This window comes from Geotrypetes seraphini, chromosome 14, assembly GCF_902459505.1.
Source record: "Geotrypetes seraphini chromosome 14, aGeoSer1.1, whole genome shotgun sequence".
Classification (NCBI taxonomy): Eukaryota; Metazoa; Chordata; class Amphibia; order Gymnophiona; family Dermophiidae; genus Geotrypetes; species Geotrypetes seraphini.
In genome coordinates, this window is record NC_047097.1 from 47,386,965 (window position 1) to 47,411,834 (window position 24,870).

General features: G+C 42.5%; 1 protein-coding gene across 1 annotated transcript in view; it reads right to left on the minus strand.

The window, feature by feature from the left end:
- Positions 1-22,854: 22,854 nt before the first annotated feature.
- The window catches only part of MYZAP (myocardial zonula adherens protein), a 174,744-nt gene continuing 172,728 nt past the window's right edge, over positions 22,855-24,870 (minus strand). Inside the window, exons 15-16 of the mRNA XM_033919900.1 lie at positions 24,531-24,753; positions 22,855-23,557 (exon numbers count right to left, since the gene is read on the minus strand). Of these exons, the coding sequence (XP_033775791.1) occupies positions 23,426-23,557; positions 24,531-24,753 (355 nt within the window). The 3' untranslated portion in view covers positions 22,855-23,425. The remainder of the gene's footprint in view (positions 23,558-24,530; positions 24,754-24,870) is intronic.

Sequence of the window (24,870 nt, forward strand, 5' to 3'; positions counted from 1 at the left end):
AAAAGCAATGCTACAGCTTTTAATATATATATATATATATAGTAAGATAGCTTTACCATTAAAAAAACCCACACATCCATCTGAGGTTACATAAAATGACATAGTCATCATCTGATTCATCCTCTTCTTCTAAAGATTCCTTGGCATATTTCTCTGCTTCCTCTCTAATGTCTTTTGGGACCATTTCATGTTTTCCTTTAGTAATTGCGCCAACCCAGCTGAGTTCAAGTTCAAAAGCTTTATCTTTCCACTTCATCATGGACAATGTCGATTTACATTAAAGATTCGCTTATTAGAACCTTCTTCATAAAGTTTGGATAAGACTAATTTTTCCACCCCGAAGACAACACCATCTTTACATCGGATGCCAATGGCTGTACTACTCCTCAGCTTTCATGGCATAATCAACTTCAAACACTCTACCTTCTGGAGAGAATGTGGAAGCAGACAGGTCGTACCCAGTACCAATAGAGCTGCTCCTTGTGACCCTGGGCAAGTCACTTAATCTTCCATAGCCCCAGGTACGTTAGATAGATTGTTAGCCCACCGGGACAGAAAGGGAAAATGCTTGAGTACCTGATTGTAAAACCGCTTAGATAAAATATAAAATCCTAATAAAACTTGAAACTTGAACTCATCTTTTTTTGTACTACAGACAAAGCACACCAACTTCCACTTTTCCTTCAAGTCCTCACTACAACCACCAACCAATCCAAAACTGCTTTCCTGATGGAAGACAGAGTTCTAGCAACCAAACTGGGCCAGAGAGAGATGTATGATTTTGCAGGTCACAAAAGCTTCCACTGGGTTAACATAACAATTATCCCGACAGGATGTTAGTGAGCTTCTAGGTCTCTTCTGATGTCTAAAGAAGAGACTAAGGCTTTTCTGAAAGCTCATATTGGATAACACTTAGAGTTAAGGTTTCAGAACTTGTAAAGACCCTGCAAGAAGAACAACGGTTCTGCGCGGAAGCACAATGGTGAATGACCACAGTTGGTCTTCAGAATTAAACCTGGTATGTGCTCTTAGAAACAGAAGGAATGAGTGAGAATAACTAGCACATATAGGAAAAGAAACAACAGAATTTAAGATGGAGGCAAGAACTTGATGCCCTTTGCGAGACACTGGTTTACAGCCAGAGGAAAAGCAGGATTCCAAACTTTATTTTACTCCAGCACGCTAACAGAGCAAATGTTTTTCTGTGACGCACCCACACCCCTGCTAGGCTCCACCCCCAAAGACTCATCCCGCAAAAACCTCGTCTTATTTTCCCTGAGCTCTAGAGGGCTTTTGAGCATGTGCGGACGTCGATGCAATGATGTCACACACATGCATGCATATGCACGACATCATCAAGTCACTTTCCACACATGCTCAAAGTCCCTCCAGACACAGCCCTGAGCTTAGGGAAAACGAGGTTCGTGCAAGGGTGGGGAGGAGGAGAGGTGCCAATGCCGGAAGTTTATGTATATGTTGGTTGCTTCTAGCAGTGTAGATTTCAGAGTCGACCATAGTTCCTCTACATTGTCCATCGTGCTTTGATTTTGCAGCACGTTGTAGACGTAGTAGTCCCCCATGCCCTGAAAGTTAGTTCCTTTAAAATTTGGTACCTTAGTCGACGTATTTGACCTAGTGGTTCCTTTCTTGAACTCAATCAAAACTGGGATGGAGGTTAACAGAGAAAACATAGCAGCTTTAACCTCAGGGATTTTCAATACGTTTCTGAGAAGCATGCAGGCTCAGTGCAATCAAAGGTGCTGCCGTGGCAACAGCTAACAGCTGGTGTCTTCACACGGAGATCTGCTAACAGTGAATCATAGAAACAAACAGGCTGAGTTTCCTGCTCAGCATTTGACTTAGTTTAACCACTGTTCTGTACAGTGGAGAATACAGTCCCTTAGTTTTAAGTTACAGAGGAAAAATTGCAGAAACTTTACAGTCCCAAAAATACCTTATCTTGCAGCACCCACAGTCTGCAAAAAACCCAGCAATGGAAAACATCCAGCAAACTTACGTTTGTTTCAAGCCACTTCCATTTTCTCTGGCCAAGCTTCAGCTGCAGCACTGTTGTCCTCCAGCATCATAGCCTCACCAAGCTCTGAGGAAAAAAACTCTGAAGGCAAGTTACCTTCAGCTTGTTCCTCTGTCATTTACCAATCTGTGCTGTGTACCTCAGCTGACTGGTCTGTGGTAAGCTCAGTTCCACACTGAACTTCCTGTCTCTTTCCCCTTTGATTTCTATTCCACCCTGATTTGAGCTGAGGAAAACCACACCCCCTTGGCTTGTGTAGGGGAAAGGGCTTTCCTTCCTCAGCCTGAGATGTTTCTCAGAGAGAAACTTTCTTTCTGGTTTCTGCTTTACAGACAAAAACAGGGGAAAAAAACCAAAAACTACAGGAACAGGGTAATAGCAGGGCAGAGCTTTACTGCTTTGCCTCAGGTAAGGCAACCCTTTCCTGTTCTTGTCTGTCCTGATATTCTGTGTCAATCTCACCTTCACTGCTCATAGGTTAGTCAGCTAATTTACTGTCATGGGCTCTGACCTGGTCTGCCTTTCTGCACCGGGGTTTGTATGAGTGCCTGAATTTTCCTGTGACAAACCTTGGGATTACAGTAAGGTTTGTCACACCAGCCTGCCTCAGCAATGTTATTTTACGTTGCAAAAAAGTGATCATACATTGTCAAGTCACATTATTATGACAACATGCTAATATTCAGAATAACCACCTCTGGTAGAAGGAATAAAAGCCAGATGCTGTGGGAGTGACTCAATAAGATGCTGAGTGGTTGCAAGAGGTAGCTGGAGCCATGCAGACTGCAGTGCATCCAATAGTTGCTAATGGGTGCATGGTGGTGGATGTAGTCATCAAACATGTTGATTGAAGTAGTCCCAAATGTGCTCGATTGGGTTAATTCTGGGGAATTCGGAGGCCAGGGAAGTAGTTAGAAGTCTTAGTCGCTCTCTGCGAACCACTTGCGAACAATTCTGGTGGTATGACATGTCACATTGTCCTGTTGAAAGATCCCATTGGCCATAGGGAAGACTGTCAACTTATAAGGTTGTAGTTGATCAGCAAAGATAGAGAGATATTATCCATATTGACTGAGAGTGCCTTCCAGAGGTATCGAGGAACTCAGACCATAACACTGCCACCACCAGCTTGTGTACATCCAACAATGGTTGCTGGGTGTTGATGTTCTCAGTGGTTTCATGCCTGACACACCAATGTCCATTCGTATGATGGAGCTCATAACATGACTCTGTCAGTCAGTGCAAGTCCAATGTCAGTACTCCTGTGCAAATTACAAGCCATTTTTTGTGATGAACTTTCGTGAGCATCAGACGGGAGTGATTCCTGGGGATTGGAGGAGAGCGGATGTGGTCCCTATTCATAAAAGTGGTCACAGGGATGAAGCAGGAAACTACAAGCCGGTGAGCCTCACTTCAGTTGTTGGAAAAATAATGGAAGTGTTGCTGAAAGAAAGGATAGTGTATTTCCTTGAATCTAATGGGTTACAGGATCCGAGGCAACATGGCTTTACAAAAGGTAAATCGTGCCAAACGAACCTGATTGAATTTTTTGATTGGGTGACCAGAGAGCTGGATCGAGGACATATGCTAGATGTAATTTATTTGGATTTCAGCAAAGCCTTTGATACAGTTCCTCATAGGAGGCTGTTGAACAAACTTGAAGGGCTGAAGTTAGGACCCAAAGTGGTGAACTGGGTCAGAAACTGGCTGACGGACAGACGCCAGAGGGTGGTGGTTAATGGAAGTCGCTCGAAGGAAGGAAAGGTGACTAGTGGAGTCCCTCAGGGTTCGGTGCTGGGGCCAATCCTGTTCAATATGTATGTAAGTGACATTGCTGAAGGGTTAGAAGGAAAAGTGTGCCTTTTTGCAGATGATACCAAGATTTGTAACAGAGTAGACACCGAAGAGGGAGTGGAAAATATGAAAAAGGATCTGCAAAAGTTAGAGGAATGGTCTAATGCCTGGCAACTAAAATTCAATGCAAAGAAATGCAGAGTAATGCATTTGGGGATTAATAATAGGAAGGAACCGTATATGCTGGGAGGAGAGAAGCTGATATGCACGGACGGGGAGAGGGACCTTGGGGTGATAGTGTCCGAAGATCTAAAGGCGAAAAAACAGTGTGACAAGGCAGTGGCTGCTGCCAGAAGGATTCTGGGCTGTATAAAGAGAGGCGTAGTCAGTAGAAGAAATAAGGTGTTGATGCCCCTGTACAGGTCATTGGTGAGACCCCACTTGGAGTATTGTGTTCAGTTTTGGAGACCGTATCTGGCGAAAGACGTAAGAAGACTTGAGGCGGTCCAGAGGAGGGCGACGAAAATGATAGGAGGCTTGCACCAGAAGACATATGAGGAGAGACTGGAAGCCCTGAATATGTATACCCTAGAGGAAAGGAGAGACAGGGGAGATATGATTCAGACGTTCAAATACTTAAAGGGTATTAACGTAGAACAAAATCTTTTCCAGAGAAAGGAAAATGGTAAAACCAGAGGACATAATTTGAGGTTGAGGGGTGGTAGATTCAGGGGCAATGTTAGGAAATTCTACTTTACGGAGAGGGTGGTGGATGCCTGGAATGTGCTCCCGAGAGAGGTGGTGGAGAGTAAAACTGTGACTGAGTTCAAAGAAGCGTGGGATGAACACAGAAGATTTAGAATCAGAAAATAATATTAAAGATTGAACTAGGCCAGTTACTGGGCAGACTTGTACGGTCTGTGTCTGTGTATGGCCGTTTGGAGGAGGATGGGCAGGGGAGGGCTTCAATGGCTGGGAGGGTGTAGATGGGCTGGACTAAGTCTTAACAGAGATTTCGGCAGTTGGAACCCAAGCACAGTACAGGGTAAAGCTTTGGATTCTCGCCCAGAAATAGCTAAGAAGAAAAAAAAAAAAAAAATTTTAAATTGAATCAGGTTGGGCAGACTGGATGGACCATTCGGGTCTTTATCTGCCGTCATCTACTATGTTACTATGTTACCTATTCACAACAGGGTTTGCTGCACAGTCATTTTGGACACACATCTGGAAAGCCCATGGATCATTTAGACGGTGAGTTGCTCCACAGTAACATGCTGATCAGCCTGTACCAACCTGCACAGCCAATGTTCACCTCTCACAATGATGACTTGTGCTGTCCCACAGTTACCATTTTGGGTCATCAAAAAGGTTCCATTTGTTTACTCATGCTACACAACCACAGCAATCCATGAACAGTCCACACACTCCACTGTTTCTGAAATACTACCGCCCTTGGCCTGGTAGCCAATGATCATGCCTTATACAATATCTGATAAAGCATGCTTTTTCCCCATGACAGCCATGGTTGCTATATTGCCTGGGAGAGGTCTGTGGGATCTCTTAGAGAGAGGAAGAGATAATGGTTACTGCGGATGGGTAGACTGGATGGGCCATTTGGCCTTTATCTGCCATCATGTTTCTATGTAACTTGACATCACACCTTATATATCCATGAAGTCTGCACGAGGCATGTGCATTCATTGGCTATGTGTCAGAGGTAGGTAGTGGTCATAATAATGTGACTCTACTGTGTATATCCCTCGTTATTGTATGATTTTCATTGGCTTCCTGTTTCATGGAAACATTCTACAATGCAAGGCTTCCCAAGCTATGGGTCATCTCTCCCCTCAATCTTTCTGCTCCAAGCTCATTTCTTTAACCTTTCCTTATAGGAGAGTCGTTCCATCCCTTTGTTCATTTTAGTTGCCCTTCTTTGTACCTCTCCAAGATCCATATATCTTTTTGAGATGCAGGGAGCAGAACTGCACTCAATACTCAAGGTGTGGTCTCACTGCCCCATACAGCGATACAAAGGCATGCAGATATTCTTTGGTTTATTCTGTATTTCTTTCCTAATAATTCCAATCATTTTGTTTGCTTTTTTGGCCATTGCCACAAACTGAGCCAAAGATTTCAACATATTATCCATGATGGGACCTAAATCCTTTTTTCCTCAGTGGTGACTCAATGTGGATCCTAGCTATAATCTGAATTATTCTTCCTAATTTGCATCACTTTGCACTCATGCACATTAAATTTCTTCTGACATCTGGATGCCCAGTCTTCCAGCCTCACAAAGTCCTCCAGCAATTTCACACAGTTAGCATGTGATGTAACAACTTTGAATGGTTTTGTTTCAACTGCAATATTGATCATCTCACTCATTGCTCCTATTTACAGATCATTTATAAATATGTTTTTAAAAAGCATCAGTCCCAGAACTCTACTATTCATGTTCCTCCATTGAAAGAATTGTCCATTTAAGTATGAAGAAATGCATTCGGAGTCCAAGAAAATGTGACAGAAAGATGCAGAAATATTTCCCACCATGCTGTCCACCATAAGTCTGGTTTAAAGCAATTTCCAAGCATATCCCATGAACTCCAAAGGGAAGCTCTCTTTGGTACACTGCAAGTATTAAGGCAAGCAGCAGTAGCAAATTTGAAAGACAGATTATTGGCTTTGGACACCAATTTATATAACTGAAAGGAGAATTTAGAATTGAACCTGGCATATGTTGGATTGTTTGTAGGCTTAAGAAGTATTGTGTGATTTTATGTTTGCTATGTTTTTGTTATTTTTATTGTGTATGTTTTAAGAACATAAGAATTGCCGCTGCTGGGTCAGACCAGTGGTCCATCATGCCAAGCAGTCCGCTCAAGCGGCGGCCCTCTGGTCAAAGACCAGCACCCTGACACTAGCCCTTCCTGAGTACGTTCTGGTTCAGCAGGAACTTTTCTGGAGGGTACTTTCCCCTATGACAAACTCCGGAAGAGCGTTCCAGTTTTCTACCACTCTCTGGGTAAAGAAGAACTTCCTTATGTTTGTACAGAATCTATCCCTTTTCAATTTTAGAGAGTGCCCTCTTGTTCTCCCTACCTTGGAGAGAGTGAACAATCTGTCTTTTTCTGCTAAGTCTATTCCCTTCAGTATTTTGACTGTTTCGATCATGTCCCCTCTCAATCTCCTCTGTTTGAGGGAGAAGAGGCCCAGTTTCTCTAATCTTTCACTGTACGGCAGCTCCTCCATCTCCTTAACCATCTTAGTTGCTCTTCTCTGGACCCTTTCGAGTAGTACCGTGTCCTTCTTCATTCATTATTTATTATTTATTTCTAGACCGCCTATAACTAAGTGGTTAATAATAAAAATATTCATAATAGTTCATGGACAATACAGTTATAAAATGCCTTCAGTTACATCACAATCACATAATAACTTAATCCACTTAAGTTACATCAAAAGCTCAACAAATTTACATAATATCCATCCCCACTAAATAAGGTGCAGTAATCACAATTAAAAGGTTCTTATCAAATATACTTACTAGCAAAGTTTCAGAGGAAAGCCTCCACATACAGTTGTGTCCTCAACATATTTCTAAACTGTAAATGGTCAAAAACAGGTCCTCAAAATGCCAGGGAGGGAATTCTATAATTTTAGCCCCGCCACGGACAACATTGTTGTGCTGGATTTAGCATACCAAATAGTTTTCTCGTTAATGTTATAATTGTAATCTGCTGCATATTGTCAAGATCTTGCAGATTAGAAGCATTTTAAATAAATAAACCCTGCTTTAGGAGTGAAGTTCATTACGAGGGCAGGGAAGGGGATAGAACTTCTATACTGCCTCTTTGTGGTTACACATTCAAAGTGGTTTACATATATACATGTACTTATTATATACCTGGGCAATAGAGAATTAAGGGACTTGCCCAGAGTCACAAGGAGCAGTGCTGGGATTGATCTCACAACCTCAGGGTGCTTTGGAAGCAGCTCTAACACTAGGCCACTCCTCACCTCCATTATGATATGCACAAAACTAACCTGTTTGGCAACACCGCCCCTGAGAAAAGAGGGCCAACAGAGAAAACAACACAAAATTTGGCTTCAAAGCTGGTGAATTGTTGTCCATCTCGGAGGGTGAAAAAATAAAATACATGTAATCCCTTTACATAAAATCTATACCAAATTCAATACAAAAAAAAAAATCCAACACTATACTGGAAATATAGTAGGAAGGAAAAAAAAGCTTGCATACAGGCTGCACATCACCCAAGATAAAATAAAAAGGTGCCTTCCATTAGTTTAAACCAGGGGTGTCAAATGTCGGTCCTCGAGGGCCACAATCCATTTGGGTTTTCAGGATTTCCCCAATGAATATGCATGAGATCTATTAGCATACAATGAAAGCATATTCACTGGGGAAATCCTGAAAACCCGACTGGATTACGGCCCTCGAGGACCAACATTTGACACCCCTGGTTTAAACTCTAGGGATAAAAATGGTGGTAGCAACATAACAAACCCTTCAGGAGAATAGAACATCCTGATGCATCAGTTAGGCAAGGTGAACTTGTTCACAGAATCGCTGTAGCAGGAGATAAACTACAGAAACTAATGAAAAGCAAGAGGACTAAAAATAGTTAAGCAGACTCTAACAGATAAAAAGGAGATGAAGTACTATGGTGGCTTGGGATATTCACATGCAAAGTTCACCCAGTTGGAGACGTTAACCCAAAGGCAAGAAAGAAAAGCAGGTCTTCAGCTTTCAGAATCCCCACTGACCAAGGAGCTGTAGTAAGCATTGGGCTAGCTGAGTTCCAAGGCTCTGCGAAAGACAAGTGCTGGCTTATACAAAGCCGTGGTAGAGGTTTCTACCACAGGCTAGTGAGGTAAATACTACGATGCTCATTGGAGCATTTCCGTCGCCAGCCTGAAGTATAGTGCTGAAAGGTGTATGCAGTGCTGTACATTTAAGTCAGTAGACAGTCCCTTCTCAGAAGGGCTTACAATCTAAATTGGACAGACAGACAGCTGCTAAAGACTGGGGCAGACGGAAGTAAGAAAAGGTAGGTTGAAAGAGGAAATGGAAAGAAAAGCAGTAGCATAAATGTTGTACTGAGGGAAAAAAGAGAGAGTATGGGGAGACAAGTGAAAATAAAGACCGAGACCATTTTCAAGTATAACACTGAACAATGGTACACATGAAATGTGACCTTTCTGAAAGCTGTCTGGTTTCATTAAAACTGGAAGTTATAATGCCACCATTCAGTTAAAACAAACATGACATTGGATATTTCCGCAAGGACTTCCAAAAGTCAGGTCCAGAAAACAACCTTTTTCGAAATCGCAAGACGTCTTTTTTTTTTTTTTTTAATCTGATTGCGTTATGATTTGAGAGTAAATGCAACTTCCCAGGACTAATTAGAAGTTCTTATTATAAGTATTGTTATATTTGTATACTTTTAGGCTTGCTGTTATTTGTGTTGGGGTTTGTTGGTTTTTTTTGTTTTGGATTTGTGTGTTTACTTCTTTAAAATTTCAATAAATTATTTATGAAAAAAAAAAAAAAGACCTATCTAGATATTCTAGCCCTTAGGACATCTATCTTTTTTGGCCATTTTTGAAAATCAATATGACCAAAACAGGTCCATTTGGATGTGGGAGGGGCTAGCATTTTAATGGACTGGCCATACAGACATGTGAACAGAGCATTGGGGCACCTTAGGGAGTACTGCTGTGAACTAGAGAATGACACAGGGACAAATTTTTCCCCATCCCTGCAAGAGCTTAATTTCCCCGTGAGTTTTGTCGCCGTCCTTGTCCCTGCCCCATTCCAGTAAGTTCTGCCTTAACCACACAAGCCTTGAACACTCATGATTTTAAAGTCTTTGAGGCTTGTGCCGATGACAGAGCTTGCAGGAATGGGGCAGGGACAGGAAAAAAACTCACGGGGATGGGAAAATGAGTTCCCGCGGGGACGGGGAAAAATTTGTCCCCATGTCATTCTCTACTGTGAACTTTACATAAAGGGTGTTAGATACACATTATCATAACCCGCTTATAGCCCTCCAAAACCTACTATACCCACCTGTCTACTACTTCAATAGCCCTTATGGCTACTGGTGTCACCTATTGTCCCAGTACAGGTGGGACTGTATATGGGAGTACAATAGATTTTGGGTGAGTTTTGGCGGGCTCGCACTTTCCACCATAAATGTAGTGGGTAGGGTGGGATATGAACCTGGATCCCCCCTCTCTATGGTTCACTACACCACCCACCAGGCTACTCCAGACAACTACTTGCTGAGCTACTAGGATTTCCCATAATATCTGCAGCTGTCATAAAGGCTGGTATGTACTGTTTCTTTCACATCTTTGGGGGATTGGAGGTGTCAGTGACCACTGGGGGAGTGTGCGTGTGAGGGGTAATGTCTTCATGCATCCAGTGGTTATCTGGTCAGTTTGGCTACCCTTTTGATCCTAAGACCAGCCTAATCTCACCCAAAACACACTTCTAACATGCCCCCTTAAGAATTAGACATGTTGGAGGGAAAAATGACATCTTAAAAGTCACTTTCAAAAATTGGCACTTGGACATTTTGGTGATTAAAATGTCTAATTGCCACTTTATGCCATTTTGGGATGTCTTTCTGTTTTGAAAATGAGCCCCATATAGTCCAATGAGATCTGATCTGAGATCATACTATCCAAGCTCATAGGATTACTGCTTTGAATTTTAAAAAATGTCTCATGCCATATGTCCTATCCAAACTGTTCATCCATATCATCTATTAGGGAAAGGGAATGGGGACTTGTATACTCCCTTTTTGCTCCTTTGGCATTTCAAAGCCGACATTCAAAGTGGTGGGCACTGGAAGATTAAGTGACTTGCTCAGGAACAGCACTGGGAGATCTCACAACCTCTGGGTGCAGAGTCAGCAGCTCAACTAGTAAGCCACAATCCTTCCATTCTCAAAAGATTCTCCATGCTTGGCCCAAGCTGTCTTGAATTCAGATACAATCTTCATCTCTTCTGGAAACTGTTCCATGCATCCACTACCCTTTCCATAAAGGTTTTCCTTAGATTACTCCTCAGTCCCCTTTTAATTTTATCTTATGCCCTCTTATTCCAGAATTTCCTTTCAATTGAAAGAGACTCACCTCCTGTGCATTAATGCCATGGAGATAATTAAATGTTTCTATCATATCTTCTTTCTTGTCTTTCTTCTAAAGTATACATATTGAGGTCTGTAAGTCTGTCCTCATACACTCTATGGATGGAGACCACTGACTATTTTAGTAACTGCCCTCTGGACCAACCTGCTTATATCTTTTTGAAGGTACAGTCTTCAGAATTGTACACATTACTCTAAATGGGGCCTCACCAGACTCTTAGACAGAGGCACTATCACCTCCTTTTCCTGCTGGTTATTCCTTTTCTATGTACCCAAGCATCCTTCTGGCTTTTACCATTGTCTCTTCTACCTGTTTGAACACCTTAAGATCATCGGACATGATCATGTCCAAGTTCCATTTTTCTTCATTTACAGAAGTACTTCATCCCCCTACTGAAAGAGTTACGCTGGCTCCTGATTGAAAGCTGGGTGAAATTCAAGAGCATGTTGCTGACACACAAAATCATTCATCTTTCAGAATTGCAATATCTAGCAAACAGAATCGACAATCATAAACCAACTCGTGCCCTATGCTCGAGCCTAGAATACCTATTGGAAATACCCTCCTTCAGAGACATCAAATACAAAAGCGTCAGGAAAAGAATGTTCTTGGTGATGGCCCCAATGTGGTGGAACGCCCTTCCGAGGAAATTAAAACTAGAAAAGGACACCAAAAAGTTCAAGAAAGGAATAAAGATGATACTCTTCGCAGAACACTTTAGCAAATAAAGAAAGAAGAATATATGACATACAGAAACTATAATAATATTCCCTGCCAGGCTTTGTACATTGTAGCCGACAACAGAGCCTTCCAACGGGACTCCTCAGTGCCCCTAGTGGCTACAGCTAAAATTGCACTGGCATGTGACCCAGTATGGAGTCACCCTGCAGCAACTGCATTAATATGAGTAAAACAAAAACAGTCCCAGGTTCGGTTTGTAAAGAAAATTTAATGTCAGAATGAAACAGAATGGCAAAGTCACAGGTTCGGTTTCTAAAGAAAATGTAATGTCAGAATGAAACAGAAAGGCAAAATCCCAAAATCAATGTAACTTGCAAAACACAACAGAGTTCAGGATTTCTCCTCACAAATGCCAATAATCTTCTCTGTGATTTTATTCTCCACAGAGCTTCTTGCAATAAGGCTTTCAAAGCCTTCTCCTAGCAGGTTTCCAGAAAGTTCAGTTCCCTGCTATGATACACCAATATTCAATCAGTCTTAAATAGCAAAGCCTCCAGCTTATCTTATAGCACTATTGGGTCTAGGGGAGTGCCTCAAGTTTGCCTGACAAAAAGCTCAAAAACAGCTTACAAAATCCCTCCCAGTTGTTGGCAAACTTCTCCCCACAAAAGCACTCCCAGCTTAACAAAATGTGCAGATAATCAAAATAGAAAAACAATCCCACAGTTCAGGAAGTCCCTGCAACTGACTGGAAAAAAAATCTAACCTCAGCCAGAATAGCCAACAGAAGAAAAAACTCACAGTTTTTTGCTCAATCCTTGTAAATGGATGCCAAGCCTACTTCCATTGGCTCAGGGGCTACCCACAAATCCTCCAGGACTAGCTCTCCTTACAACTCCATTGGCATCTCCTGGTCTGCTTCCAGCAACTCTGAAGTGGGCTTAGCTTCTTCCACTTCCATTGGATCATAGGTATTAGCTCTGCTTGAGGCAGAAAGCTCTTCTTTAGGGGGGGGGGGGGGGGAGCCCTGAGCTCCCTCCTAACTTGCCTAGCAGTTTGCTAACCTCCACTGGCTTTTCAAGAGGAGAGCCACGCCCTGCTCTGACTGAGCCTGGGCTTCTCTCTGACTCCTCTGGTGGACACTAGGGAAATAGCCTTCCTCACTATCCCTGGAAGAAGGTTTAAAACTTATGTCCCTAGCCCTGCCGTGTGAATGGTAGTGTTTGTAATGGTTTTCCTCAAACCCCCCCCCCCCCCATTCTGGGTTTTTGTCATCTTCAGTAGGACCAGCTTGGTGCTGGAAGCTGGTCTTGGCAACCCCCTTTTTAGGCCTCTTTCCACCCTTTCTGCCCACTCTCACAGGGGCCACATCAGTCCCAGTGCCTGACTGGTCACAACATAGATGGAATAGATAGTAAGATATACATATATTTAACTCATGCATTATAACACCTTTACTGAAGCTCATACAATTGCTCTGAATTGACTCCCCAGTCATTAGTAGTGGTACAGAAGCTTCCAAAAGCATAAACATATTGTACCACTCTCTCAGGTTTTTGCAATCCAAATGCAATGACCCTGCATTTTTTTTTAGCGTTAAATCTTAGTTGCCAATTTGTGGATCATTTTTCAAGCTTTGCTAAATCTTTCCTTGTGCTATTCACACCATCAGAGGATCTACCTATTTCAGCGTTTGGTGTTGTGCATAAAAATTCAAACCTTACCAGGCAGCTCTTCAACAGTATCACTAACAAATATGTTAAAAAGAACTAGACCAAGGACCAGTCCCTGTGGCACACCACTAATAACATCCTTTTCCTCAGAGTGAACTCCCTTTCTATTTCTGTCTCCTTTCACTTAACCAGTTTCTAACCTAGTCAGTCACTTTAGGGCCCATACCAAGGGCACTCATTTTAATCAGTCATCTAAGATCTGCTTGAACTAGCTTCTTTTAGCTTTGCCCACTGCTGTTCTACTTTCCCCAGCTATTCCCATCCAGCTAACAATTTCTTGAACTATTCTCCCATCTTGAGCAAGTTGTTCTGTAGAAGTGTTGCGCCTATAATTTTGAATAAACTCTCTCAATGGGTCTTAATATTGAACCATACCATCCAGTGATCACCAGATGCCAAACAATTATTCACTATGACATCAGAAACACTCTCCCCATTCATAAGCACCAGGTCTAGTATAGTCCCATCTTGAGTGGGTTCCATTACCACTGCCTCAGCTGCTTTCTTAGATTGTAAGTTTACCGAGAAAGGGCCTCATTGTACCTCTATGTAATTTGTAGTAACGTGTCCTAGTTTAGAGTGCTATACAAATACTGAGACAGAACACAATTCACAACTGAAGTCACATTCATTTTAACTTTTTTTTTAAATTACCATTAGTGTGATAATAACTACACGCTAATCTCCCCTACTGTATACATTCAGTTTTACTAATACAGTAGAACAGGGGTGCCCAATGCGTCGATCATGATCGACAGGTCGCTCGCTCAGGTGACCCCAGTCAATCGCAGAGTGGGTTCCCTTCTTCCCTTCTCTTTTTTCCCCTCCTGACTGGCCTGCTCCTGAATTCTGCTGCTGCCTCCGCTGCTCAACATTTAAAAAAAAAAACCGGCTTGGAGAACTTATGCTCCAGGGACAAACGTGTGCTTGTAACGGCTTCCCTTCGCTTCCCTCTGAAACCGGAAGTTATGTCCGGGGGGGAGGGGGAGAGAAGGGAAGCCGGCACGCACATGTTAGAGCCCCGTTCGCGGGCTAAAGCGGGAGACAGGTCAATGAAGCTTGCGATTTGCTCTTCTTTCCTGCCTACTTTCTGTTTCCTCAAAGGCAGGACCCGGCAGCATTTTTTCCAATAGGTCGATCTTGGGCCATCAGCCTTACTCTCCCCGACGTCAATTCTACCGTCGGAGAGGAAGTTCTGGCCAGCGGAACTTCCTCTCCGACGGCAAAATTGACGTCGGGGAGAGGAATGCTGGTGGGCCCGAAGCAGGGAGAGCTTGGCCGGCGGTGGGCGGCTTTGGGGGCCTGTTATCCAATAGCAGCGGCAGTGGCAGTGGCTTGGGGGAGGGCAGGGAGGGAGAAAGAGGGCAGGCAGGGAGACAAAAGGAAAGAAGAGAAACAGAAAAAATGAAAGGGGACATGAAGAAAGAAAGAGAGGGCAGCGAGAGAGGAAAAAAACGTTAGGTGGGGGGAAATGAGGTCAGGAGGAGAGGAAGCATACAGGCTAAAAGAAGGGAAGAAAGATTGGAAGCACAGTCAGAAGAAGAAAGTGCAACCAGAGACTCATGAAATCACCAGACAAGGTAGGAAAAATTATTTTATTTTAAATTTAGTGATCAAAATGTGTCTGACTTTATATCTGCTCTCTATATTTTACAATATGGTCCCCTTTTACTAAACCGCAATAGAGGTTTTTAGCGCAGAGAGCTTATGAGCGTCGAGAGCAGCGCTGGGCATTCAGCGCAGCTCCCTGCGCTAAAAACTGCTGTCGTGGTTTAGTAAAAAGGGAGGGGGTATTTGTCTATTTTTGTATGGTTGTTACTGAGGTGACAGTGCATAGAGTCATCTGCTTTGACCTCTTTGAAAAAACCCCGGAATAGGAATGATAATTAACAATTGTATGCGTACAGTGTGCGTTGTGTTTTTTTAAAATTTTATTGTTGGTAGATCATTTTGACTTGGTCATTTTAAAAGTAGCTCGCAAGCCCAAAAAGTGTGGGCACCCCTGCAGTAGAACTTTGGATTGCAAGTAACTTGGTTTGCAAGTGTTTTGCAAGACAAGCAAAACATTTTATTAAATTTTAACTTGATATACAAGCAAGGTCTTGCAATACAAGTATATACAGTATACACACATCACATCATCACAATTGAGCCTATGGTTCTTCTCTCTCTCTCTTTCTCTGACACTGCAGGAGTGTAGTGACTGTTCTAAACAAGCAAGGTTTTGCAATATGGGTACATACAGTATTTTGTATTAAAGTTTTTGGATTGTGGAATTTCCATTATTTCTTATGGGGAAATTCGCTTTGATATACGAGTGGTTTTGGATTGCAAGCATGTTTTCAGTGTACTTTTGTATTAAAGTTTTTGGGTTATGAACAAATTGTCTGAGTTTCCATTATTTCCTATGGGGAAATTCACTTTGATATACGAGTGCTTTGGATTACAAGCATACTTCTGGAACGAATTATGCTCGCAAACCCAGGTTTTACTGTATTTGGAAATTGTATGTCTTGAGTTAAAGGGTTTCCTCCCAATCTTGTCCATGGGATTTGTGAAATCAAGCACGATGAATTAAATTTTGGGGTACTCAACAGACACAGTTTTCCTAAAAACAGAAAAGTGTTATCATTTATAGGTATAACGTGAAATTACACATTTCACAATATATTCATGGCTTTCAGAAGGCCTCTTGGGAAATAAAGTTTATTTGATATCTAGATTAGTAGAATTAAGTTAAAATTACTTTTCCACAAAAAGCATGAAGATGTTTTACAATAATGAAGTTTTGGAAACCATAAAAAGAAATTCTAGTCTTGAATGATTAACTGTACAAAATGTCTAAAACTAAAATAATTGAAAACAGGATTTTGAGTTAGTTCATTTAGACTATACTGAAATATTTATTATTGCAAGCCAAAAGATCTGTCTGGGTTTTGTCAGTGGAAACGTCTCAGCTCAGTGTCCAGATGTTTATTTAAGTTGCTCCCACATAGTTCTTATGTCAATTACTAGAGGTTATCAGAGATCATCACCGTGTATCTTCCTTGACTAATATTCTCATTTCTCCTGAATCTTTGATGTTTTCTTTCATTAAAATTCCTAGCTCAGCTCCACAAAAATCTGCTACACCAGTAACAACTCAGGCCTCAGACTTGATTTACACAAGGACGCTTACAATCTCCAGCCCGTATTTTTGTGGTGAGAGAACTCTACATTTTTGAAACACCTAAAACTCAATCATATGGAACTAGGCATGAGGCCACATAATATAAAAATCAGTACCACCATAAGCAGACTTCAGGAACTTATAAGCCTCTTTTTGTAGAGAAAAGACCATTATGACACATTTCATTACTTTGATCCTACTGATGGTTGTGGTAATACAATTCAGAATAGTACCATATATACTCGAATATATGTTGATCCTCCCATTTTCCCCCCCAAAAGGAGGAAAATTTGTTGACTCAAATATAAGACAGAGGCTTAATATTCAAGTGCCATGCCCTGCCAAGTTCTGCACCTGCCTCCCTGCCCTGCAAGGCTCTGCGCCAAGACCCCTTCCCTCCCTCCCTGCCTGGCTCTGAACCCAGCCCCTTCCCTACCAGGCTTTGCAGCTATCCCCCTCACTGCCAGGCTCTGCACCCTCTTCCCCCTCTGGTGGTCTAATGGTAGGCCAAGACAGGAGGGATCCCTCCAGTCTTCCATCCCAGTCGATTCTAACAATTTTTTTTTACACCCTCCCCATGCATACCTTTTCTCGCATCCCTGGTGGTCCAGCAGTATATGGACAGGAGCAAGCTTTCTGTGCTCCTACCCCACGCTGAGCCTCTCCCTCAGATCTCGTGGCCAGTGGCACACCCAGCCGGCATGCAGGAGTGAGCTTTTCGAGTTCCCGCCCAGCCTTGCACCACTCCCTGAATGGCTACCGCCAATTCTCATGAGTCCTCTGAGAACTGATGGCAGCCATTCAGAGTGCGGTGCAAGGCCAGGTGGGAGATCAAAAAGCTCACTGTGTGCCAGCTGGGTGCGCCACTTGCTGCAAGATACGAGGGAGGGGCTCAGCACAGGGCAGGAGCGCGGAAAGCTCACTCCTGCCCATATACCGCTGGACCACCAGGGATGCAAAGAAAGGTGCATGGGGGGGGGGGGAGGGGGTGTAAAAAAATTGTTAGAATTGGCAGTACGGGTGACAGTGATCCTCTGTGCATGTCCCGTTCCTTTTAGAATTTCTTCACCTTTGTCTCTATCACCTTCTTCAGGGAAGCAGCCCAAACATTTCCCACCCTTTCTGTGAAAATGTTTTATGGTGTTGCTCCAGAATTTACCTGCCTATAGCTTCATATCATGTCTTCCATAGACTGTCCTAACTTGTCCATTTAGCCAGTTAGAAGACTGAATACTGCCACTAACCAGTTACATTATGGCTCCGCCCCCCAGACCTCCCTAGCACTTATTGCTCAAGTACCACTGAATATTGCTGGAGGAACAACTCAGTGGGTTAACTGCCTGTTCCTTGTTACACTGTCTAACTTGGATTTGGGGACTCTTTCTCTATCTCTACCATCACACTTTTAATGTATCTCTGGGGCCTTTCTTTATCGTTATTTATTTTAAAAATTTATAGCCCACTACATCCAATAGTTCTGTGCAGGATACAAGAAAGCAATCTCACTATGCATTGGTACAACAATACTGGATGTATGCAATGATGTGCCTTAATGATATTCTGGTACAATATATCCCTGCATCAGAGACTACAATCTAAGCTAGTACTGGAAGCAATGGAAGATTAAGAGACTTGCCCAAGATCACAGGAAATGTCAGTGGAGGAAGCGGGATTTGAACCCCAGCTTCATTGATTCTCAGCCCATGGTTCTAACCAGTCATTTCCTGTCTCTTCATTTCCTAATCTATTTCCATATTCAGCGCAAACGTCTTACTCATCTATGAGTACTTTCATTGTCCAGTTCCTTATTACCTCATCTCCCTAAGCCCCTTCTCAGCTCAGCTCCTCAGGTAAGCTATTTTTAGCTGCATCCTTCTCCACCACCAGCTCCATACAGCTGAAATAAAATTCCCAAGTCAGTGTGATGCACCTGCCCTAGCCTTATTCAAATCCAGGCTAAAAGCCACCTTATTAAGCTGCTTATAATTCTTAACCTCTTGTTCTTCTGTCGATACTCCTTGATCTATTGTTTGTTTGTCTTGACTAGATTACAAACTCAGTGGAATCTCTTTTATGTGTACAGTGCTGCGTACAGCTGCAGGGCTATAGAAATTAGTAAAAGTACGTGCAAGCCCACCCTAACTGAATAGCAGGGGTAATCATCTTCACCACCTAGGTAACCGACGATAAATCTTGATATTAAACAAATAATGTTTTGCATTGTTTTTGATGTGTTTTAATGTTTGCTATTTTGTGTGGCTGTTTGCTGTGATTGGGTGCTTGTGGATGATTATCAATTTATGTTTATTTATGCGTTTTAATTATACACCACCTAGGTTTTGTATTACAGAATATACTCCCCCCCCCATTACAAAGCCTCGCTAGTGTTTTTAGCACCAGCCACAGCAGTAATAGCTCACTCATCAGAGCTGTTACCGTGGCGCCAAGTGCTAAAAACACTAGTGTGGCTTTGTCAAGGAGGGGGATAGGTATGTTTATAAACCATTGTGAAACAGTCAAAGTGGATTCATATATTAAAGATTCATCTCATCTTAGAGCAACTAAATAATGTGTCGGAGACAGCGTTGTTGGTGACACTGGATGCTGCCTCGCTCTACACAATGATACCTCAACATAAAGTGTTAAAAATTATAGATCATCTAAAAAAATAGGATAGGTGAACCACACATCACTACCCCTTTTTTGATTCAGTTGGCCGAGTTAGTGATTACTAAAAATTACTCTTGGTTTTCTGGAGATTATTTTTTTACAAACACAAGGAGTGGCAATGGGAGCCACTCTGCCTCCATCAGTAGCCACACTGTATGTGGTGCACTTTGAGACTACACTTTGAAAAATCCCAGTGTGTAACAAAATCATAATTTATTTCTGTGTATGTGAAACCTCCGTGTGTGTCATACACTGTGAACATCATAACCTGAATTGAATTAAATTAAATAAAATGAAACTTATCTGTGTGTGGTGTGAATAAATCACTCTCTGTGAGGCGGTCAGCAGGTCCCACCAACCTCGGCAATACCAGGTTTGCTCTCCTAGATCCAGCAATTACATGTAACCAAGTGTGCTGCAACCCCTCGGGACCTGCAGTTCAGCTGTTGTCTCGTATTTCCATTTCTTTTGTATGCAGTAACTCTTGATTTAGTTTATTGCAATATAGTAGCAGGTACATTTCAAAATTAAGAAAAAATAAAAGGGGAGACCTGTGGTGCTCAATCTTTTTATTCACTGAAGACCCAACATGTATGTGTTTCAGCTGTGAGGACTGCCTCAGGAATCTTTTCCGCAATGTAGAATACCGTTTTGTAATTGTCCTCTTATAATGCAAAAACAAAATCTGAAATAACGATGAGTGAATCAATGAAGATGACTTTAAAAAACCTTTTTCTCAATGTCAAATACTGTTTTATTAATTGTCCACTTTCAATCCAGTGAAGACAAAAAACCCTTCATGCACACAGGCCCTGATTCTCCAAAAGTGCGTCCCGAGTTTAGGCAGCTGTAGGCGTCCTACAGCTGTCTAATCAGCCAATCGGGATGTACTTTTTTTAAAAAAAATGCTCCCCAGGCAGGCCTGAAGGCGCCTCCGGGAGCCTAGAGAGACCCGCAAGACGCCTAAGCTCACCTAAGGGCCTTAGGCGAACCTAGGTGGCGCTACGCGTCTCCCTAGTAGAGGAAGAAACCTTAAAATGTAGGCCAGCAAAATGCTGGTCTACATTATAAGTAGACGCAGCCGCTATACTTATACAGACCTTAGACTTAGTGGGGATGGGCGGACCCGCTATGCCTAAGGCCTGATTGGTCCAGGCTTCTAGAGCCTGGGCCAATCAGGCCTTAGGCTTCGGCGAGATGGGCCGGGAAGGGGCGAGCCCGCCTCATTTCGACCAGGCGGGCTACAGGCTGGACGGGCAAGAACCGTCTGGCCTGAAGAACAGGTTAGTTTGGAGGTTGTTAGCGCCGGGGGGGGGGGGGTTGGGGGTGTGCGTCTTCGGGCAGGAGGGATTGGACACCCACCTGCCAGCAATCGGTAGTGTCGGGGTGGGAGGGAGATCGGTAATGTCGGGGGGGGAGGTCCATAGTGTCAGAGGGGGAGGCATCCGATCGGACAGGCCGCGGCCCGCTAGTGTAGGCCGATTCTGAATAGGACGCCTCTCCCAAGCGTCCTATACAGAATCAGGGCCTCGGTGTCTTGCGGGCCTCGCCTTCAATATAGGCGGCCTGCCTGGGGAGCATTTTTTTTAAAAAAAACGTGCATCCCGATTGGCTGATTAGACAGCTGTAGGACGCCTACAGCTGCCTAAAATCGGGACACACTTTTGGAGAATCAGGGCCACAGTGCCTTTGTTTTTCTATTTTATTTGAAAATCTTTTAAATTTTATTTAAAGACAAAATCACAGTATTCAACCAAGAAACATTTCCAAGAACACCCAACCCAATTCCAACCCCCACCCTTGCAGCACCATCCGCCCACCCACCTCCCCATCCTGCAAAGAAAACAAAAGATAAAGGCAACCCCAGCACCAGTCCAGAAAATGCAAAACAAAAAAATCATAAAGCATTCAAAATCAGGGTACGACCTCTCTGAGTCAAGGCATTCAAATAAGGAGTCCACATCTGTACAAAAGCTTTATGGTGCTACAGCACTCGCCTCCCACTGCAGAAGAGTATGTAATTTGTTTCTCCAATACCACACAGAGGGAGGTTGATCAGAAAGCCAATGGTTCATAATACATTTTTTCCCCACCACATAACATTTGCTCAAAAAAACGTTCTCGAGCAGGATACATATTGAACAAAGTAAAATGCCAAAATAACATACCAGGGGCCGAAAAAGAAACAGCAGAGGTCAAAACAGTACTCAAATAAGCAGCCACCTCCCACCAGAAACCCCAGATTGTGGAACAAGCCCACAACCCATGCACATAAGAGCTCACACCTGTATGACATTTGATACAAAGCTGTACATCTATACAACCCATATGGTAAGCCTGGCTCTGGGGGACATAAGGCCGCAACATAGTACGGTAATAACACTCTTGCATGCCAGCACTGCCCACCACCCCCGGTACACCCTTAGGTGTCCTCATCATTATTGGTAATGTCAATTGCCAATTAAGATCTCTCTGCCAATGTTGAAGGACCCCAGAAAAACACCCAGGGGGCTGTAATTGAAGCTGGCTCTTATGAAAATAGGAAACCGAAACGCCAGTCTCCACCGGGGCCTCCAGAAATTGCTCAAAATGGACCCTAAAATCCCAAGAGAGACAACTCACCTGGAGAGACCCCACATAGTGCCGAAGTTGTTAAGCATAATGTTCCCCCACAACTGGAATCCCTCTAGCAAGTAAATCGTAAGAAAGTATGGTGCCCCCCTCTAGCAAGATATGACACAGTTGAAAAATACCCTTGTTTCGCCACCGGCTAAAAACAGAGGGCGGAATTCCCGCTGGAAAGGTAGCATTACTCACAAATGGTATGAAAACATTTAAGATGTGATTCTTAACCCCCAAGAAGAAAGAATATGATTCTACACAGCCCATAAAGAACAGAACACACTACCGGGCAGGCTGAGAGACATCCTTAAGATGGGCATGCAAAAGATACAATAAATGGAAAGGATAGAAATAATCTCTTTCAAAAGCCACATCGGTAAAAAGATCCATGTCCAATACTCAATCATGAATATGACACAAAATACAGGCTTGATTATAAAACCGAAGATCTGGAATCCCCAGAACTCCCTGGGTCCACGGGCCCCCATAATAGCCCACCTAAGTTTAGGCTTCTGCCCCCCCCCAAAAAAAAAAAATAAAAAAGAACCTATACAACAAAGATTGAAGGGCGCGAACATCTTTCTTCAATAAGTATATAGGAAGAGTTTGCATGACATATAGCCACTTGAGAAACAAAACCATACGTGGGTTTGGTTTTCTAAAGTCATCTTCACTGATTCACTCATCGTTATTTCAGATTTTGTTTTTACATTATAAGAAGACAATTACAAAACAGTATTCCACATTGAGGAAAAGACCCCCTGAGGCAGGCCTCATGGCCAAAACACGTACATGTCGGGTCTTGAGTGAATAAAAAGACTGAGCATCACAGGTCTCTCCCTTTGTTTTTCTTTGTTCTACCTTGAGGAGATAGTATCTCCTTTTTGGGTGGGACATTTCAAAATTAATCTTATATTCATTAAGTTTCTATAAATGTATTGTTACAAATAAAATCCATGATCATTTTATCCTCTGTAAAGATTTATCTTTATTTTTAACATCTTTGTCTATTAAAAGAAAACAATTGTGTGCACCTGAAGGAAAGTCATTTTTTAAAAACAATTGCTTGTTTGGAAATAGAAGCTGCAGATACTGCAGAACTCAGTACCAAAAAGAAGAAACACAAGCATTCTTCAAAATATTAAATGGAGAGTCTGAAAATGTATATATTTTACTTTCATTCAAGCCCAGTTTTTCTTTATTCCACAGTACTATTATTACCGAGGCCTAAAGAGCATGTGAATATATATTTCCAGTCAGGCCTCTTGGCTGTGCATGTATAAGAGCTGGTGGGTGTCATTTCACCTGGGTGCTAGACACACCTGCACTCTTGCTACCTAGGACAGACCTTATGGCTGCACACGGCTGTACTGTCACATAAAGCTTCAGACTCGAGGAGCAACAGGGTTATTTCCTTCATCCTCAGAAGTAGCAGCCTTGACAGTCTGTGACACAGCACTCCTGGACCTCAAGATTCCCAAACTGCTGTTTTGATATCTCCAAGACAAGTCGAATGGACAGTTTAAGATCTTCAAGTAGGTACTATTCAGATAATTTTTCTTCATCCAGGACTTCTCTGTACTTCATGGAGGCCTCAACTTCAGGACTGAATGTCACCATTTTAACATTCGATCTTTCAGCTAATCTTTGCGCTGCAATCTTTGCTTGCATTTCCTCCAGGAAACAAAAAAAGATTAAGTTTAAAATTACATGCGATGTATACTAAAATATCTTGTTCAATATTATCCTGGTTTCACATCAGTGTTCTTCAGTGGAGTGCTCATTATCCGTTCCCACTTCCTTTTGTACTGTTTTATACCCATAGGTTCTCTGTCCTGTTGGACGTTTTGGTGTTTGCAAGCAGTTAAACACCAAAAGGTCACTCCATATTAAACCACAGTGGGATAAGGGCTGGCACTACTTGCTCCAGGGACAAATGAGAATGTAGCAAAACCCAAGCTTGCTGTGATGCTTCCTGACTGCAGTCCTACTAGTAGTATATGGGGGGCCAGGGAGGGGCTACTGTCATGTTTCAATAATGCAACTTTGCCAAGTCAGTCAATCAGTCACAGTAATGTTGAGGGTGCATAACTCCCCCTCTTGCCCTGCAGCACCTCACAAACAGGGCATGAGTACCAACCTTATTTATCTATCATCAGGAAGGCTGTGAAAACCTTCCTCTTCACAAACCCTGCGCCTTAAGGACATGCACCCAGAATTGCCATTCAGAGTCAACGCTCCTACGCCACCTACTCTCACCAGATGCTGCTTAGTGTATATGTTTTATTGTCAAGTCTATATTGTAAATTATGTCATTTCTGTCCTGTCTCGGTTATATTGTGGATGTACTTTGAAACCTGTTCTGGGCTCCTTTGGGAGGACAGGCTAAATAAATAAATAAATGTCCCTGAATCCTACTCCATACTACCCTGTCAGCTTACAGTAAGTAAACCAATGCACTGCTAATCATCTAAATAAGTACTTTATAAAACAATGTTTTTTATGTCTAGTAAAAAAAAAAAAAAAATCAGTTGTTGGCATCATCCTCATGTAGCATCACTCAGCAAACATATCAAATGAGCCTCAAGATGCATATATCCCCAATCTCTGACTTCAAAATCCAAAAGTTCCATCGCTTACTCCATACCTCATAACTTTGATTTTGCAACTGCTGAAGTTTCATCGATTCTTCTAAAGGCAGTAACTGCGTGGGCATGTGATGAAGTGGAGGCAGCCTGGCTGCTGTGATGTCATCAAGATGTTTTTTCTCTCTAACTCGTCTTTCTTCAGCAGAGATTGGAGATTCTATTCTACTAGAAGAATGGCTAGGTGATGAGCTACAAGATGAATCATTAGACCCAGCTGGCAATCTGGAAGGGATCAATTTTAAGATAAAGAGAAAGCTATATTGAGAGTATAAAAAAAAACAAAAGCAAATCAGAATGTTACAACAAACAAAAGGTTACTTTAATGGACTTCTTTTATCA